At 36.6% G+C, this 20,030-nt stretch overlaps 1 protein-coding gene across 1 annotated transcript in view; it reads right to left on the bottom strand.

Annotated features, from left to right (window-relative positions):
* The window catches only part of MYO1B (myosin IB), a 165,078-nt gene that overhangs the window by 27,752 nt on the left and 117,296 nt on the right, over positions 1–20,030 (bottom strand). The window contains exons 13-18 of the mRNA XM_090281999.1: positions 19,366–19,431; positions 10,128–10,232; positions 8,090–8,152; positions 4,648–4,848; positions 3,105–3,331; positions 338–538 (exon numbers count right to left, since the gene is read on the bottom strand). Of these exons, the coding sequence (XP_090138125.1) occupies positions 338–538; positions 3,105–3,331; positions 4,648–4,848; positions 8,090–8,152; positions 10,128–10,232; positions 19,366–19,431 (863 nt within the window). The remainder of the gene's footprint in view (positions 1–337; positions 539–3,104; positions 3,332–4,647; positions 4,849–8,089; positions 8,153–10,127; positions 10,233–19,365; positions 19,432–20,030) is intronic.

Here is a 20,030-nt window from a genome sequence, read left to right as displayed (position 1 = left end):
CAAAGAGCTGAGAGCGCTGATCCAACACGTCCCTCTAACTATACCCTTCTGTGATTCTACACAAGTATATACTTATCGATTATAAATCCCTCCTAACTTACCATAGCATATTTTAAAAACTATTGACATATAAGTTTCAAATGTGGATCTGATGCGTCCTGTTTTGACCTTAAAGAAAACCTAGACTTCCATAACTAAGAAATAGCACAAAACGGTGTCCTGATACAAGAGGGTGCAAAACATCCACACAGAACTGTTTTGCCTAAGAGCATGTGACAAAAACATTATTTGTATGCTTTAAAACTTCATGATTAAATATGATCAATGAATTTCCTACCTTGCTGGTCCTTTCCAATGAGGCCATGTTTGTTTACAGAGCATTTTGTATCTTTCCAGGCAAGGTTCATAGGCCTGCCTGAAGGCATAGCCTGCCCTCCTCACTCGGACATTCTCCAGAAGACCCAAGTACCTGATCTGATGACAGACTAGAGCCTCGTTGAAGATGTGTGCTGCTTTTTTATCATTTGGTTTGATACACCTAAACAATAACAAAGATTTTAGGTTTTAAACTCTGTCTCGTACAAAGAATCATCTGCCCATGTTTTACAAAGTATCATAATTATTTCATGGGGGGATAATTGTTTATTTTTCTTGGGAAACCTAGTTACTTCTTTTGAAATTATTTCAAATCATTTTACAAAAACCTAAAAATTAAGATACCATACAACACTACAATAAAAAAATAAACCATAATACATATAATAACATGGATGAGCATCACTGACCTTTTGTTGAGTGAAAGAAGTCTGACATAAAAGAGTACATATTTTATTAGTCCATTTATATGAAGTTCAAGCAAAACTACATAAAGTTCAAACAAAATTAATCCATGACTAGAAATCAGTAATGCTGTTATTTGGAGAAGGATAAGACTGGAGATTGACAGGGAAGGGGCATAAGGAAACCTTTCTGGGATAACAGAAATGTTTTATTCCTGGGTCTGGATGGGTTATACAGGTGTGTGTGTCTGTGTGCGTGTACAGGTGTGTAAAAATTCAACAAGTTGTATAATTAAAATTGACATGCTTTATCATATTTTATGTATGTATATACCTCAATGAAAAGATCAAAAACATGGTTGTCTCTAGAACCCTATATTTCCTTCCTTATTAACAGGGTACTTAGCTGCCCAAGGAAAGACTACATTTCCCAGACTCCTTTGTAAGTAGGTATGGCCATGTGACCAAAATTCTGGCCACTAGGATCACAGTGGAAGTAATGTGTGCCACTTCTGGGTGTGCCCTTAATGGGAAGGACTTATTCTCCCTTTGTTCCTCTGCTAAATGCTGGCTGGGAATATAGACCGGGTGAAGAGCCACCTTGGACCACGTGGGTGAGGAAACACCCTGGAAAGTGCAATGACAAATAGAAGCAGCTGATCTATAAGCCCTAGAATCCTTCTACTTATAAGTTATTTAAGAAATAAGTGTCAGTCTTGTTTAGCCATTGTTATTTTTGGATCTTGTTGCAGCAAACTCTGTTTTAATTGATACGTTGATAAATATTTATGGCTATATCAAATAAACTCCACATACATATGTAATATGTGGACAATTAAATTTTGTCTGGTTTGGCCTTAGTGTTTTTTATGCTTTTCCTTTTACATTTATAAAAACAATTCCCACTCTTTGTCTTAAGGATAGACAAACTGATCAATGAAACAGATGAGTGTGTTTGGATCTAGACTCCTATACAAACATTCAGTTGATTTTCAATAAAGTCCTCAAAGCAAATGAATGAAAAAATAAGGGAATTTTTACTTTTCAATATAAAGTACCAGAGCAACAGGATATCAATATGCAAAAATATATGCCTTGGTATGAAATCTGAAACTATCAAGACTCTAGAAAAATATATAATATAGTCACAACCTGGGGTTTATTAAGATATTTTAGAGACACATTAAAACCACTAAAAGGAAAGGGGAATGAAGGAACTTTCTGGGGTAACAAAATATTATCTTGACCTAGGTGGTGGTTACCAAACTGCATAAAATGATGAAAAAATATTTGAGCTATTAACCTAGGTTCTATACATATCCCTTAATGTAAATTATACTTAAGTAAAATAGAATTTTAAAAAATTTTAAAGTTACATCTATTCAATTGCGAAAAATCAAGAAATAAAATGATCGTAAGTTTCCTGATCATCTTTTTTGAAACTACGATTTTTACCTAACTAATATGTTGTAACCTGACTACAATCAAACCAAGGGATTTTGCCTATTTACATTTGTTACTAATATAATACTAGGTAAATAAGCCAAACACAAAAAAGGTCTCCACTTTAGTTTCCTCATAACTGACTCTTCAAAGAAAACTACAGAAGGTCTGTACGGGTGTCCACGTGCTATATGAAATCTGACCCATCAGACCCACACCTTCTATTATCTAGTTCACCAAATACACATATAGCTAACTCTTCTCCTAGTGGGTCTTTATTGAACTTGACATCTAAGATGCCCTAGAAGCAGAATAAAAGGGACCAGATGCTTTTTAAGAGTTATTTCTATACTTTAAAAAAAAATCAGGTTGTTTTAGAAATCACTACTTCCTCTGGGCCTGTAACTGTCACAGGAAAGAACATGACACATATTTCCTAACCCCAGAGTTGTACTAAAGCCCCACTTGCTTTAATGCTCTAATTAATATTTTAAAAAATCTGAAATTAATCTAACAAAAGTTTTATGCAAAACCCTTACCAAAAATTGTACATTTCACTTATTAAAAATAAAAAATGTTATTTAATATATTTAAATAACATTTAAAACACAGAAAGTTGAGAACCCTATGTGCCAACAACCCAATTTCATTAAGATCTATTCCTATCCCCCACCCCCCACCCCTTTAACATTCCTTGTTTGGGAAGACGAAGGGGCACTGGAGTATTTTTAAAGCAAACCCAAGATACTGTATTATTTGATCTGTAAGTACTTTAGTTACCCTCTGTTTGGGCTACATTCAGATTTAAGCAAACAGGAAAATGATCCTCCTTGAGAGTGCCTTCATAGCTGAACCGTCAGAAAATGTTTGTGCCACAAATACCTGATGTAGTTTGGATTCTTGGTCTGCAGGTTTTTCATCAGTGTGGCCACAGATGCCTTGAACTGTGAGCCCGCTGTGGGAGGCCTCTTCAGGTTGATCTTGGCAGGATTCCCTTCTGGGAACAGAGACTTGATGAGGGTGTGGCCAGCCTTCCACATGGCTTGGGACAGGTCTCGGTAGAGAAGGTCATTGTTTTTGTCAACAAATCCTTCCACCTGGTACAGCACCTATGAGCAACACGAGACTCAACAACTGACACACTATGACGGAGCATCAAACAAGTGTTAAAAATATTCCAGGGCTATCTATATTGCAGTCTCTTCTTTTTACATCAAATCCCCAACACAGTAGTCACACTCCAATACCAAATGAGCCTCCATGTTTAAATTCCATTGGTCTAAATTAAAGAAGAGTTCAAAATAATTTCTATTACCATTCAGGATCTGTAAGAATAAACTACAAAAATGTTATCATAACATTTTCAAAGATTTTCTTTCTTTTTTTTTTCCTTTGGTGTTTGAGCAAATTTTTGAGGTTTTACTTTTACTTTTCAGTTCACATGTGCCAATTCTAGCATGTTTAGAAGTAGATGGGAGGAAATAAAGTAGAGAGAACACTAAATTTTCACAGATATCCCAAGCCAGCAGCAAAATTGACCAGAAAATATCTTTTAGCAACATAGGCTTATAAAGAAAAAAGTACCAAGTTTCAACATTTTGAAATTAAAAGATAATCCAGAGATCATACACCTCATTTTTACTAAATATAAATACATAAATAATTTTTTAACCTTTGAAGTTTGCAACCTTATTTATAATAAAGGAGGCATTAACTCCAATCAATAAAATCTTTTAGGATCCTAAAAATTATTGTAAAAACTGCTTTTAACATTACCTTTATATATATATAAAACATAAAATTAATTCCCCAAAATATTAAGCAAATAAATATATTTTCCCCAGTGTTGTCTCAAAGTCTAAATCTACATTTTTTTTTTTTTTTTGCACTAAATGGTTTATGCTTTTAAAACCTCATTATAAGTCTGAAGAGACTCTTACTTTTTACTGGCAAACCTCCCTTATTAGTTTTGATAGATTTTTTTTTTATAGGATAGCTTAGAGCTTGAAAATAATAAAACTGATTTTTAAAATACATCTAACTCTTTCATTAAGTTCATTGGCTTTCCTTTCAGCTTTGAGCACTAATAAGATATTGCTCAACATGTTGCAGCTTCAATAGTAGTTGATTCTACCATTTAAATTTTAAAAAGTTTTTCAATCACAGTTGATATTCAATATTATATTAATTTCAGGTGTATAGCATAGTGATCAGACATCTATATAACTTAGGAAGTGATCCCCCGATAAGTCTAGTATCCATCTGACACCACACGAAGTTATTACAATATTATTGACTATACTCCCTTGATTCTACCATTTTAGCAGCTCATTTTATCCTCATAAGTTGTGCCAACTCTGAGGCACAGTCTCCTCAGGGAATAACTGCAGGCCCAGCTGGGTGGGCATTCACAGCAGCCCCCTACCTTGCCAGCATAATGCTGAATTCTGAAGCAGCTGTGAGGCAGGGACGTGTCATTGAGAAACCGAGAGCACTTGCTCATCCTGCTTTCAAAGTGCTGGTGGGTGGCACAGATTTGGTTCAGCTTTTCTAAGAAGGTCTCATCGGTGACCGTGCCAGGCCTCAAGCACTCCTCGTCCAGCATGGCCAGGATTCCATTTGTGTTCTGGGAGCAAGGAAATAAAAAGGTTTCCTTCCTTCCTCACTGTATTGTGTTAACAATTATTCCTGATTATATCATCAAACACAATCAACTTAGCCACAAGAAAATTCCGTTCACTTATAACAAAAAGCAGAGAAACAAAACAAGTAACAAAGTCAAAGAAGTCTGCCCTCTTCCCAAGGGTCCCAGGTGCACATATGTGTGTGAGGGGTGGGGGGACAGTGTTTCAGCCCTGCTCCGCCCCCACACTGCTGCCCCCACGGAACAGGACTTAGGAATCTCCTTAGCCATGGCAACTGGCTAATGACCGAAATTCATGTTGTTAGAAAAAGGCAAGTTAGACCTCAAAGATTCAAAAACAAATATATAAGTCGGAAACTAATGTGATAACACAGTCTCTATAACATGTGGTCATAAATCAGAATAATGGTCTTTTAAGGCCATTATTTGATTCATAGTTCAAGAAAATTGGTGTTAGATGTTTCCAAATTGTCCACATATTCAAAATCAAGTTTACTTTCTAGGAAAAAAAATGTAAGTTTGGATGCTGCTTTTAATGATCAATGCAAGTTTCAAGAATAGCTGTTTAGAATAAAATTCTGCTTCCATATAAAATTTCGAAAGGGATGTTAAACATGAATGAGCATTTGTTGTGTAGCAGACCCTGTGATCATATAATCCCAAGAGCAGTCAGCCCCGTTAAAATGAATCCAAAATCAGAAATCTTTTACTTTGCTAAATAGTCTGCTCTTCCTTCCTTATGTCCGCCTGTCTCCATTCTAAGAGGACAATCCACTCCACTGACGGTCGGCCCCACCCACTTCAGACAGGGGAAGTCCCCCGCTCCTCTCCCCTTCTCCTTATGAGGCCATAACATCCTCTAACCAGCATTTATTCAATCCACATAAAACCCCAAGAAAGTGTGAGCTTTCAGGAATAAAGTGTGTTCCTGACAGCACCTGCATAAACATTATTGTTAGGTGACGTGGGAAGGAAACAGTTCCGTTAAGTATCCAGGTTCCTATGTGAACTCATAGAAGTTTCTTCTGTCACATACCCAAGGGGAATTTTGACTGAGAAAACCTAGTTAAATTAAGTGTATTACCACTGTTCTTCTTTTTCCTTCTTAAAGAGAAATAATTAAGCACGATGTTATATTTATGAGAGAAGTATGTGCTGGTCATGATTTCTAAAAGTTCAACTTCCCACAGCATATTACCTTGGTCATAAAATTTACCAGAAAAATTTTTCAGAAAAATCTACCAATTTTCTGGATTTTAGACTAGGGTTTTGAATTGCTTAGAAGGATATTAGTATTCACATACCAACATTGTTCAGATTATCAAAACAAAGTTTACTTTTCAACTGAAAACAAATGAGGCCTTGGAATGCTGTTTTTAATGTTCAGTTTAATCAAAGATATATCTTTCATGAAATACTGAGAAAAGGAATACTGGTTAATTACATAATTTCTACAAGGACTTGTTAAAGATGAGTAGAAAGCAATTGCCGGACATTTAGAGCCTGTGACTATATTCCTGAAACACAGCAGTCACAGAAAAGGCTGTAGGACAATAAAATTTATGGATCGTTTCAAATTACCTTGTTGTCAGGGCTGGGATTGTTAGTAACCCTAAGCATAAAACAAGAGTTCCCAGGTTTTCACAAACATATCAGTTTTCTGCAATCAGTTCATTTACAATAAAGCACAGACTATACTAAAATAAAAAATCAAAAAGCCTACTAAAAGTTATCCAGTGATTTTTCACACCTTAAGCCCTTTCCCATACATACACACTTATCTGGGTCACCCGCATGGACACCTGCAAAGTCACACATCCAATACCCTCTGCATGCGTTCTCTGAACAATGCTGAGTCTATGCCTGAACCACTCTTGGGGTCCTACTTAACTCAGCTCCTGAGGTTGTCCCTTTATCCTTGAAGAGTATGTTTTTAAAAAAAATTTTAATGAAAAATTTTCCAGCTTGAGATATAATTGACATGTAACATTAAGTTTAAGGTGTATAATTTGTTGATTTGGTACACATATATTGCAAAATGATTACTAACATAGCCACAGCAGTTAGCAAACTTCCCTATCACTAAAACAATGAGCATTTCTGGAGAATTTAAGATCTACTCTCTTAGCAGCTTTCAAGTGCATAATACAGTATTGTTAAAGAAAGTCAACATGCTGTACATTACATCTCCAGAACTTAATCCTCTTATAACTGAAAGTTTATGCCCTTTGACCCACATTCCTATTTCCTCCCTAGACCCTAGCGACTACCACTATACTCTGTTTCTATGAATTTGTCCTTTTAGATTCCAAATATTAATGATATCATGGAGCATTTCTGTCTTTCTCTCTCTGGTTTACCTCACTTTACATAACGTCCTCAAGGTCTAGCCATCTTGCTGTAAATGACAGGATTTCCTTCTTTTCTCAGGGCTGAATAATGGCCATTATTTATATCACATCTTCTTTAACCACTCATCTGCAGATGAAGACTGAAGATTGTTTTCATATCTTGGCTATTGTAAATAATGCTGCAATGAACATGGAGTGCAGGTATCTCTTCAAGATCCTGATTCCATTTCCTTTGGCTATAAAACCACAAGTGGAATTGCTGGATGTTATGATTCTTCTATTTTTAATATTTTGAGGAAACTCCAGTGTTTTCCATAGCAGCTGCACCAATTTACATTCCCAGCAACAGTGCAGATGGGTTCCCCTTTTCTCCATGTCCTCACTGAAAATTATCTTTTTGGTAATAACCATTGAATGGTATGTTAAGAAATCACTAGAGTTTTAGAAATTAAATAGGTATTTCAATTTGGCAAAAACCTTTATGGCTGCTCCAAGCCTCCTCTGACTAGCTTTCACATTCCCAGGAGCCACGGGCTGGGCCTGGGCTCCGGACACACTGAAAGATTGGTGTGTCTGATGGTGCAACACGTGCGCATCACAGTTACGTGCGCACCATGAGTGGTCTCTGTGATACGGCAATGGGACGAGCATAGGTGATGCAGGCTAAGTATCAAAATGTCCAGCTGCCTATGTATATGTTCAAGAACTGTGTATGATCCCTTAGGGTTATAATAATGTCTCCAGAACTATAGTTCCCTGAAGAAAAGTGCTAAAATAGTGAAAATACTAAAGCTTAATGTTGACAGCAGTGAGATCATTCGTAAATAGTGTATTACTAAGAAATTCTTTAGAAAACTGTACCTAATACTCACATTTTCTATTAGGTCACAAATGATAGCATTATTGAAGTAGTCAATGTGAGTCCATTCTATGTCCTGAAAAACAAACCAGAACAAAATCAAATTCCATATGATGCTACAACACTACCAGCCATTAAATTGTCTTTGCCTATCTTACTGTATTTTACTTCCTTTCTCAATATTTCCTTTATAAAAACAGTGCTGCCAATGTCATCTTCCAGTCCCCCAAACTTTCTAAGTGCAGCAGTTACCAAGGACATGATCTGATTGAAGTGAACGCCCCTGACCTATTCTGAGACTGCCTCCCATTCCACTCTCCCATCTGTGGCGATTTCCCATGCACTTCCCTGGCCCTGGGCCAAACATTGACTCAACAGGCCCTTGGGTCAATATTATTTTGTGTATGTTTACAATGTTTAAGAGGCAATAAGTCAGAATTTGATCCCAAGAATCTAAGGCTATATTTTTCTGTTCTTAATTTGTAATCACAGGAAAAAAATTAATTTTAGAGTCAATCTCATAATATAGAGCAATTAACTATTTCACGTGTAAAAACACCTCAGTGCTATTTTCAACATATGGAAAGACACAAGACCCATACTCTGGTTTTAATGCTAGCTACAAAGCCATATCTGAGGCCCAATGTAATCATTCTGTATTTGCTTACATTCTGCTCATACGTGTAAACATTTATTTTTCTTCTAAGGGGAAAAATGTTAATTTATACAGCAAGCTAGGGATCTTCCTATATAATCTTAGAAGTGTTTTAGACAATCTGTACAAACTGTTGTAAATTACAGATCAAAGTTTGGACATTCTCTTTATGATGAGAATACAGGAAGAGTATTAATCTGGCTTTTAGGATGTTTATATTACCAAAAGGTGTCAGACAAGTATAAAAGTTTCTAAAGCATTATGATCATTCTAAAAGAAAAATAAAATATCTATGGTTTAACTTTCAAGTAAATGGGTTATTTTACTAAGCTATGGGGGATAACAATCACATTAGAAAAATCTATACTGAGAAACCAAAAAAAAAAGGAGGATTCAGTGTTCTTAATAACTGAAAATACTATAAAAATGAAAAACACATAATATCATTACTAAAATATTAAGGCAAATAAGTAAAAAGGAAACATAAAAATATGATAATTGCCTTTTATTTTTGAAGTGAATAATTTTACACTTAAAAATTGAATATCTTAAAAAAATGAAAGGGTGAAAACCAAGGATGTGCATTACAATTAATGGTACAAGAACTTTGTAAACATTACTTCTTATTTTTAAATTACATTAAGTGAGATAGTCCATATGTAGCACTAGTGCAATACCTGGCATATTGTAATCACTCAACAAACGTTACCTATTTTTATTATAAATTTTTAGAAAATCAATGCTTTTCAAGATTGAACAGCAATGTTGACTGTTTTGGTATACAGTTCTCTAAGTTTTGGCAAATGCACAGTGTCATGTAATTACCCCTACAATCAGCTCCCAAATTTCCTCATGCTTACCCCTTTGCAGTCACACTCTCCCATGTCCCCTACCCCTGGCAACCACTGGCCTCTGTCTTTGTCACTCTGCCTCTATAGCTTTCCCTTTTCTAGAACAACATATAAACAGAATCATACAATATGTAGCCTTTTGCGTCTGGCTTCTTTCACTTAACATCATGCATGAGATTCATTCATGTGTATCAACAGTTTGTTCCTTTTCATGACTGTGTAGTATGCCCTTATATGGATGTGCCACAATTGTTTGTCCACTGGCTTTAGACTTTGCTCAACATAGTATCACTTCAAATCACTGTATTAAAATCCAGTAAGACTCGACTTGGTAAACTGGCATTTGTTGAGTGTTTACTATGTGTCACACATTTTTCTGGGCACTAGCAGCACAGCAATAAGGAAAATCCAGTGTTAGCTTAGATGTCATACCAAACAAAATGTAGCTAAACTTAGATATATCTGACTTTAGAGTCATGTTTATACAGTCTTCTGAATCCAGAATGTATAACAGGAACATTTTTAAAACTATATTTCAACATTACCTCCCGTATATACTCCTCCTGCTCTTCTTTAAGAGTAAGTTCAATGAAGATTTGTTGCAGCTTTTCATTACAATAATTAATAATGAATTGCTCAAAGCTGTTGTCCTGTATGGAAAAAAAGGACCACGCCATTAGCTCTCCCATAACAGTGACATCTAACAACTCATTCTGTGAGAAACATTCCACACGCTCCCTCAAATTTAACTGGGGCCCAGCACACAGCTCCCAGGACAGAGGCTTGCACATCAAGGCACTCAAGAAATGATTCACGAGGGAAGTGAATGAAGTATACACAAGTTATGCAGTCTTTGAAGATTTTTAGCTGACAAAGAAGCACCCCAGACATGGTAAAAAAATAAAAATATATTTTCCCCTGAACGTTCAGAAGAAAGAAAAAAAATTTACAATCTCTGTCACCCAGGTTCTCAATCTTTCATTCTCAGGTGCATCTCTGGAGCTCAAGAAAGTCTTCCTGACATGACCTCTGATTCCCCCACCTTTTATTGATTAGTTTCATATCTATCTGCCTCATTACACTGTACATTTCTAAGGACAAGGGTCGACTACATGTCTCTTGTTAATTGATGTATGCTCAGCACCTCGCACCCACTAAACACTCAGTATGTATTTGATAAGTCCACGAATGAATGACGTGCCAACATAACAGAGACTTGCAGGAATCAGCACAGCAAATCCCCTCTCTAGTTAGAAACAATGTCTTCTCAGAAGACTCACATATTTGTTACTCATGATTCTCTTTTATATCAGAGTCATCTCCTATGAATCTGATGGATGATCCACGTCAAAATCATTTCTGAACAATCCACAGGGCTTACTGTATTGCTGTACATACTTAGGATACAAAATGCACGTCTGTTGAATGAATACACTTCACCAAGAACCACATGGTCCAGGAAGAGGTAGATCTGGTAATAAAATGAGTTATTTTCAACTCTATCCCTCCTCTTTGCAGAGAGAGAGAGCAAAGGATGGTATGACCCCACCACTGATAAGCCTGACTCTTCTCTTAGCCCAGTCCTGGACTACGAAATGAACAATGAGGGTCTGCACGTTAACAGCAGAACCGAAGTTCACCCTACCCTGTGAATACACAGAACTACTGGCCTTCAGATCTCTTCATAAACAATAAAAGCAAAGAAGTCATTGAGTTTTTTGAAAGCTGATCTTTCCAGATCAACTTTGGTCCTACCTAGGACAAGTTTGAAAACGATACTTACAAAGTGGCATCTGACCACATTCTTTCCTGGAAGTCAGCTAAGGACTTTTAATCACCAGTGATGAGCTAACTAATCAGAGGGAAATTTTTACCCTAAACCATAAATGACACATAAACACTATCAATGACTGATCTACTTTTTTAAATCCTCACCCGAGGATATGTTCATTGATTTTAGAGAGAGAGAAAAAAAAAAGGGGGGGGGGTGCTGGCAAAGAAACATCAGTGTGGGAGAGAAATATTGGTCAGTTGCCTCCCATATGCACCCCTGACTAGGATCAAACCTGCAAGCTTTTGGTGTACGGGACAACACTCCAACCAACTGAACCACCCAGCCAGGGCTCACTGACTGGTCTTTTAATGTTAAATGTGGCCAAGTATAAAGTTTTTCTTTTTTTTTAACCCTGAAGGTTCTTACTAAAGATCACACATTTATGTTTAATACTTTCAAAAAATATAACAAATACAGTCTTAGACACAAAGGCATTCCTCAGTTCTTGATTTCACATAAAAATTTAAAAAACCATGTGCTCTAATCCTCAGAGATTAACAATTTTGATTAGAAGCTGAAGTCAATCTGGTAGAGGTGCCTTATTATTATTATTATTATTATTATTATTATTATCACTATTATAATCAGTATAAAGACTTTTCATATATGAGAAAGTCTGGTTTTCTTAATTTGGTAAAATATATCCTTATATAATGCTATCTTCACAAGTGAAAAACAGAAATAAAATTAAAATATTAATGGTTTATATGAGCAGATATTTTCTTTCATTTCTTTTTTTAAAGAAAAAAAATTCAGGGAATAAATCTTTTCTAGTAATTTAGTAAGACTGTGTCCATGAAGCTATTTTTTCTTTTTAATATGCTAAATCTTCAAATGGCAAGGAAGGTGAAAGCAACCGTTTTTAGACACATTAAGTGGCTTTGAATAGCCTAAAGTACACTTCAAGAACAGGACTATGAAATACACACAAGCAGATTAGAAACCAGAGGCAAAGCTTCACAATTACAACACAACTTAAAGAGCAGGTTAGAGCTAAACTAAATCTTAAAAAATTCCTGTATGAATTTTATGTTTCATGTCCACAGAGTTAATCAATGGCCATTTACTGCAAAATTCACACAGCTGGAAAAGCTATTAACACAGGAGCATGCAACAAACCATCACTGCAAACAGTTCATACTTACTGCATTCTGGTGCGAAAGGGACAGATTACACAAAATGCAGTCAGTTCTTAATTTGCAATAAACTGCTAAAAATAAACACTTATTGATCATTATCCACTGGTGCACATGAGTGATTTTACCATTCAGGCAATATTTCTGATTGGTATAACACTTTAGATCAAGACACATGTCCGATCAATTCAAAAGACAAGACCACAATACCTACATGTGGTGTCTGAATTGTGGTTCTGCTAGGTGAGACTTCTTCAGGATAAAAATGGTTTGACTAAAATAATGACACCATGTGACTTGCCTGAAGCCCCAAGGCTTCAGAATCTAAGGCTTCTAATTCTATTACTACAGAAAATAAAATATATGTGACACATCCACCCAAAGATTCAGGGACAGAGGCAGTTGGCAGGTCACAAAGAGAACAAAAAGATTCAGCAAGATCCAGAGCACCTCCCCTTGCCCACGAATGAGACCCACCCCTGTGCTGTACGTGAGTGTCTCCCCAGCAAACACAAATAGAGTGGTAAGGAGAGTGTTCTGGAGACAGCCAAAGAACAAAAACTTGACTCTCTGATCTCATCCTGATGCTTAAAGAATACAAACAAAAATTGAATAGCATAACCATCAAGGCAGAAACCAGCTTACTTCCCCACAGAAGTGTCTCCGCATCTGCTGCAAACATACCTCACAGCCTCCAAAACATGCCATGAACCGCCAGGGCAATCATTATTGCTGAAAATGAAGGCAATCAAATTTCTTGTGATCTAAGTTTAAGTTGTTGACATTGTCCAAATTTGGGGGAGTCAATGAGACTTCGCGAATCCTTAAAAATAACTTGCAAAAATTTATAATTTGCAGGAAATTAAGGAACAGCCTGGTAACAGTTCCTATTGTTGAAACGTGCACAGGTCTAATGCAGTTCTTCATTTATACAGGCATTACATATCCCCAGGTATTCCTTCAAAAACATAGCTAAACTGGGTCACATGAGTATGATGGCTCCAAAGCAACTTGGTATTGGAGACATGTTTATGTTTTTAAGAACTGTGAGGGTGGCCAGCAATCCCTGAGTTGGGTGGGCACTCGGCCCACTTGTCAGTCTCATGAACAAGCTTCCTAAGGAGGAAGTGGGGAGGAGCTTACTCCCATGCATGACTCATCTCCTCTCTAGTTTTCTACCCATGCTCCATGCATGGAATTTTTCTCCCCTGTTAACCCACATTTGTCCCTGAAGATTGAGCGATAAAACAGAAACTTTTGCAACACCTTCAAACAACTACCTCCAGAATTTTCCATTACACAATCCCCCGGAAAAAAGCACAGAGAGAACCCCACTCTCACCAGCCTGCTACAGAGAACCCAGGTAACAGCAAGTCTATGGGGCTCCACACTGTTTCCCATTGGATTTACCAAACACAGATTAAGGTAGTAACCTTCAGAATATATAACAAAAAGTTAAAATCTAGGGCTTCTTTCAAGAATTCTAGTTTGAGTCCACCCTTTCAACATCAAAGAAACAGAAAAATCATACTCCCAGGGGACTTCATAACTAAGTTCATACTCACAAGTACCGTTATAAACTTTCTACTGGGAAAAAATTTTAAGGATGGATCAAAAATATCTGTCTATTACTACATTCGTATATTCTCAGTAATAGAGGAGGCTATGCTATCAATAGAGAAGGCTATGCTATCTGATGCTATTTAAGGCAGATATTTAATCTTGTCCTCTTTACAAACAATAAATATTGAAAGAAAGATGTAAAATAAAGGAGACAGCTCTATCGCATCTGTCATTAGGATAGTGGGAGTGGGAGGGCCTTGCAGGTGAATATGTGTAGGAAGTGGGAAAGCAGGTCAAACACAAAGACCATGATTTATTCAAGCAAAGAGTACTATTTATTACATATTTAACTGATATTTCTTACAGTTCAACTCTCTCATTTGAGGTCAAATTTTGGATATATCAAGCTGGGCAGGGGTTCTATATATATTTTACAAACAATGAAATCTCTTATGTAATACATAAAAATACATTTATATAAAAGTTATAAAACTTTGAGTGTAATATCACTGCTTTGGAGGAGTTGGTCTGCTTTAAATATGCTGTTGGTCCTGGCAAAGATTTACTATATATTGTATTTCTTAGACATTTACAAAATTGAATGACTGGCTAAAGCTGTAGAAAATTTCCCTTTAAATATAGTATAACATTTTTCTTCCAGGTAGATACTCAAATATGTTCAATTTTAAGAAAAAACAGCATTCTAGTGCTCTTCTTAAATATTTTAAAATAGGCTTTGATTTAAGGACCAGTAACAAGAGTAATAAGAAAAACTGGAACAGAAGGTGCTGCCTATAACCAGAATCAATTTTCTTTTTAAAAAAGAAAAGAAATCCGATAATCATGAGATGAATTTACCAGGTTAACTAACTGCTGCCCAGCTCTTAGATAGTTTTATTTGGAACAGGCATTGCATGTAGCCTATCATATCCTTACTGTACATGGGCCACTTTCGGTGAGGCTCCTAAGAGCAAGATGAAAAGGAATGCCTGATTCAAAAGAACCAGCGCTTTGTATGAAACTAGCCCAACTGTGTGAAAGTGAACTACTCAGCCCCTGCTGACCTACTCTGGTCAACAGGACACTAAAAATTAATTAGTTTCCCCATTAAGCTACCTGTCTATTTTAATACCTATCAGGCAAATACTTAGAAAAAAGTTGAATCAATTTAGACTGCTTGACATTGCTTTGAATTGAATTTCATTATTTTAAAGGATAGCATTTATTTTATAGAAATGCTATAAATGTTTCTCATAGGTTAAAGGCCATGGTTTCAGTTATAATAACATTCAAACTTAATTGTGTAGAAAGAATTGGAGTGTCTGGATTATAATTTTCTTACTTTGCCAAACTGGACTTATGTTCTACCCGGATTTACAGCTGGACTTCTCTGTGGATTTCAATTCACTTCACCTTATGTTTGGTATCAATATTGCACTAATTTGTTTTCCAAAATGACATCAGATCACATGCAGCCAGCAAGGCAGAGCTATTCATTCACTGGTCCTGGAATGTTTGCAGTCAAATCATGTGTCATTATCCCATGGTTTTATGTATCAGTTTCCCTCTTCTGTTTAGAGAAGGACCAAAATGAATGAAAGGTTTCCACCAGCTCAGCTGAAAAACGTTTTCATGGGAACTGTCAGTAGGGTCATGAGGCAAATTTAGAAAAACAATTTTTCCGGATCTTCACTGTCCATTTTCTTAAGTGATGCCCAGGATGGTCTAAATTGCAGAACCTTTCATTCTTGCAGAATTTTCTCTATACTCTATCATTTTATTTCACTCTGGTAGATAAATATCATAGACATTTTCATTTTTGCAATGAAATGGATTTTGAGTACTCCTTCCTAAGTCATACTCTGAGTCCTTATACTTTAGCTTGTGGTATTTTAACTCCCTAAATTATCTGGCTTCCAAGTGTTCAACCCTATAGGTTTCCTGATGTATTCTAACTTAGCTGAGAATCCAGGAAAATGTAGGATGGTATCTGGGGTATGTATGTGACTACATTACAAGAAAAAAGACTTTCTAATTCTGTATCAAAGGGCACTTAAAAAATGCCCAACCAAATCTTTATTCTGACTTCCCCCAAACTAAACTTATTTATAAAATAAGTAATAAAATTTTTAAAAATCAAGATGTTTGGAAGATTAACCTGAGAAGATTCAGAGAGGCAAATGAAGCGAACAATTAATTATAATGAAAAACAAATGTTAGTCCTCTCAAGGAACTGGAAAAAAATCAGAACATTGACTGCAAGGAGAAGGAAAATTAACTTCTAATGATTTTATGGCTGTGATACGATTTGCTATAGATATATGACTGGTTGAATTTAGCCATGACTGAACTTTCTATTTCAAAGGAATAAAAACGTAACCTATTTGGTTTTAGGAATCTTATATATACACAGATTAGGTAGAGGTGAGCTGAGCTGTAGGTGAGGCTGGATGTTTTACAAGGGCATTTCATGCAGAGGTCAAACAGCAAGAATACCACACAGGACTGAAATTTATGGTTCACTCTGGAGATTCCTGTTTACAAGAGCAATTGGCTTCAACTTTGCACACTGGAATCACCTGGGAGCTATAAAATATTGCTGCTGGGCCTCACACACAGATTCTCATTGACTGGTCCAGGGTGCAGCCTGAACATCTGAATTTTCAAAAGCACCTCCTCCCCCAACCACACCCTGCTCCGCAAGGTGATTTCACCATGCAGCTGAGTTTGCAAACTACTAAACTGGAGTATTTCTCCGCAGAAAGAAGGAAAACCATCTAAACACATGTGCAGGCATTTTTATCCACTGAAGCCTGCTGTGATTACTGCATTGAGAAAAATACTTATCTAACTTGCAGAAGTAAATTTTGTTCAGGAAAATGGGCTCGGAGAGAAACTTGAATTAACCATAAGTGAAAAATATTCTTAGATTGCTCGAGTGCATTTTACCCAGTGCCAAGTTACAGGATGTTTCCACCCAGAACATCCGAGTTCTGTTCTGATTAGGTCTGTCACAAACGCACTTTTAAAAAGTAATCCAGTTTCCTGATTAGACTCTCCTACCAAATAGGATGTGTTCTCAGTCAACAACAGATTCATAACCTTGGGCCAAGACAGTAAGTTCCATACCAGCAAGGAGCACTTCTGTCTCATTCACCACTGGAATCTGTCTCCTATTAGGCACTAAATAAATGCTTGAGAAATGAGTCCCTCACTTATCCACGGTCAAAGCTGCTCACGAGGCATAACTCAGTTCCCTGAGTGCTGTGAGGGTCTCTTTTCCCATAGCTAACTAGAGCTCAGGCCACACTGGAAGTTGACACCAAGCCAATGTCCCATCATAATCCTATTATCTTAAAAAAATATATTTGATTTTTTATGACATGACATTAAGTACCTGCCCATTGGCTTAAGGATCAATAAATCTGATCCTTTTTCTTTCTGGCAAAATGCAAACAAAATAAAAACAGTTTCTTTGTTAGAAACGTCACTGAATACGTATATCTTTTCCTCCTAAGTTTCTAGTGAGATCTCTGCTTTTGCTCTAATTATGAAACCATCTCAATGTAAATCAGCAGTGCGCCAGGTGAGAAATCTTTTCCCTGCCAACTGCAAAGAATGACTTTGACATGCTGCCCACTCGGTGACGGTAACCCGAGTTCTTTCTAGAAATTAATGAATTTCAGCATGGTGATTTCTGAGTATATTCAAGTAATTCTGCAAACTCACAAACCTCCCATTATTCTCTCTCACCAAAGGACCAGAAGCTTTCCTTTGCAGACTCTGCTAAAAGTGTGCCAATACAAGCAGACATTGTGCTGAAGAGCAACATTCTGGATGCAGCACGAGGGATGGCAGCCAGTGCACAGCATGAGTGTGCTACCCTCTGCCACCAGCACACAGATGGACTTGGGGAAGGCGCCCGTGCTGGTGAGGAGCTTGCAGTGATGACAATGGCGCAGAATCAGGGGAAGTCTGAGACTTATCACAACATCTGGATTTTTTTCCCCTTATTTCCAGATATTGAGGACTCTGTGAGTTTGAGGAGAAAAGTGACAAAAAGGACCTGTAGGAGATCTTCGATTATATTATTAGGAAGCCTGGGGTTTAGGTCCTGAGTCTGCCACTTGGTAGTCATGTGACCTTGGAAGAGCTACTTGACCTTCAGAAGCTCACTTCCTCATCTATAAAATGGGAATAACAACAGAAGCTAATTCTGCTATGAAAATTATATTAGCCAATACACCTAACACTCACCACAGTGCTTGTATACAGTCAGCCTTCAGTAATTATTTACCGCTAGCTATTAAACAGAGTAAATGCACTACCACAAAAATGAATGTTATAAGAAAAAGGCATTTGCTAGAAAGAGCTAGTTTAGCCACAGGGAATGGTTTATTCATTTATTTTTTTCTGTGATTTGGTGAACTTGATAATTTGGAACATGTAAAATCTTTCGGTGGTCATTCTGGGCAGGGTCTGGTTATTTAAAGGAATTCACAAATCATTAGTTGTAGGGGAGACTTAAAAAGGAGAAGCAGATCTACCTCGTATTTTCCCAAGCCAATCTAAAATAACATCCCTAAAAGTGAGAATAAGTGTTCAAAAAGTCCTAAAAACCTTCTCAGAGTCAAAGTTAACAAAGAGGTAAACAGGAAATTCTAATATAGTATGAAGTATTTAAATATTTAATTTGTAGTAAGCATGGAGTCTTTAAAAAAATTCATAACAAACTTTAGCAGAAATTATTTCAACCTTTGTGGCAGAATTCATATTGTAAGATCACAGCTAGATGAGACCCAATAAATCATCTAGAGCAGACCTCTCTGTGTGAGACCCAAAGAGATGAAGTGACCAGCCTGCCAGGCCACGGCCAGTATCCAGCTGTCCCACTCCTGCCTTTTTCTCGGCACCATCTTGCCTCACTTTCCAAACAACTACAAATAAATGAATGACTACAGGCATAAGGCCCATATACCTTGCTGAAAAGCTCCCAGTAAAAATTTTGAATCTGCAATTTCAAAAGTCAAGTACTAATACAACAAGGTCTGTATTAAATAGCAGTGTCTCCAAAACGCTGGCTCTTAGCACGCAGAACACATATAAGCACACATAAATTCTGTTACATCTGCATAGAGGTAATTTGTACATTCAAAGTTACATTAATCATATTAAACATTGTCCATACAATATTTAATTTCTAATTATTCTACATTAATTAAGATAATACAAAAAACAGAAAAAGCTTACCTCAAAAATTTCAAAGCCATAGATGTCCAAAACACCCATGACCTTCTTTCTCACTTTTGTCTGGGCCTTCAAAAGTTTCAAACAGATGGGTTAATTTAGGCATGAAAATAACACTAAAGCATACCAAATATAAACATATATGATAAGTTAATTGTGTTTCATAACTAGAATAGCTGTAACTTAGGTTTTTTAAAAATGTCTGAGATAGATATTGGCATGGAATCTTTCAGAAATTTGAAAAATAGATGAGTTATTTAAAGAAGACAGCAATGCTTAATTATAAAAAAGGATCACTGAATCTTACAACAGGGAGGGTCTTTCAAAATCACCTAGCCCAATACCCCCATTTTACTGAAGAACGTTAGCAGCTAGAGGGGTCCAGTGACCTTTCAGGCAGTGTGTACAACTAGTTAGCAGATGAACCACAGCCAGGACGTGGGATGCTGCCTCTCAGAGTGACTGCGAAGATTTCCTATTACAGGGCAAAACAAAATAGAACCCCTGACAAATTTCAATCCTATGTAAGTCAAATTCTTTTCAAGGAACAGTCATTATAAGTGGTGACCAATAATCTGATTATAAAATTAAAATATCTTTTAGCTTAATTTTTATACTCTGAGTACCATTTATTACAACTGATTTATTTGGTTATAGAGGTTCAGTTT

This window comes from Furipterus horrens, unplaced genomic scaffold, assembly GCF_987537825.1.
Source record: "Furipterus horrens unplaced genomic scaffold, mFurHor1.1.pri manual_scaffold_1, whole genome shotgun sequence".
Lineage (NCBI taxonomy): Eukaryota > Metazoa > Chordata > Mammalia > Chiroptera > Furipteridae > Furipterus > Furipterus horrens.
Note: the sequence above shows the minus strand (reverse complement) of the source record. Positions and strands in the feature narration are given on the sequence as shown.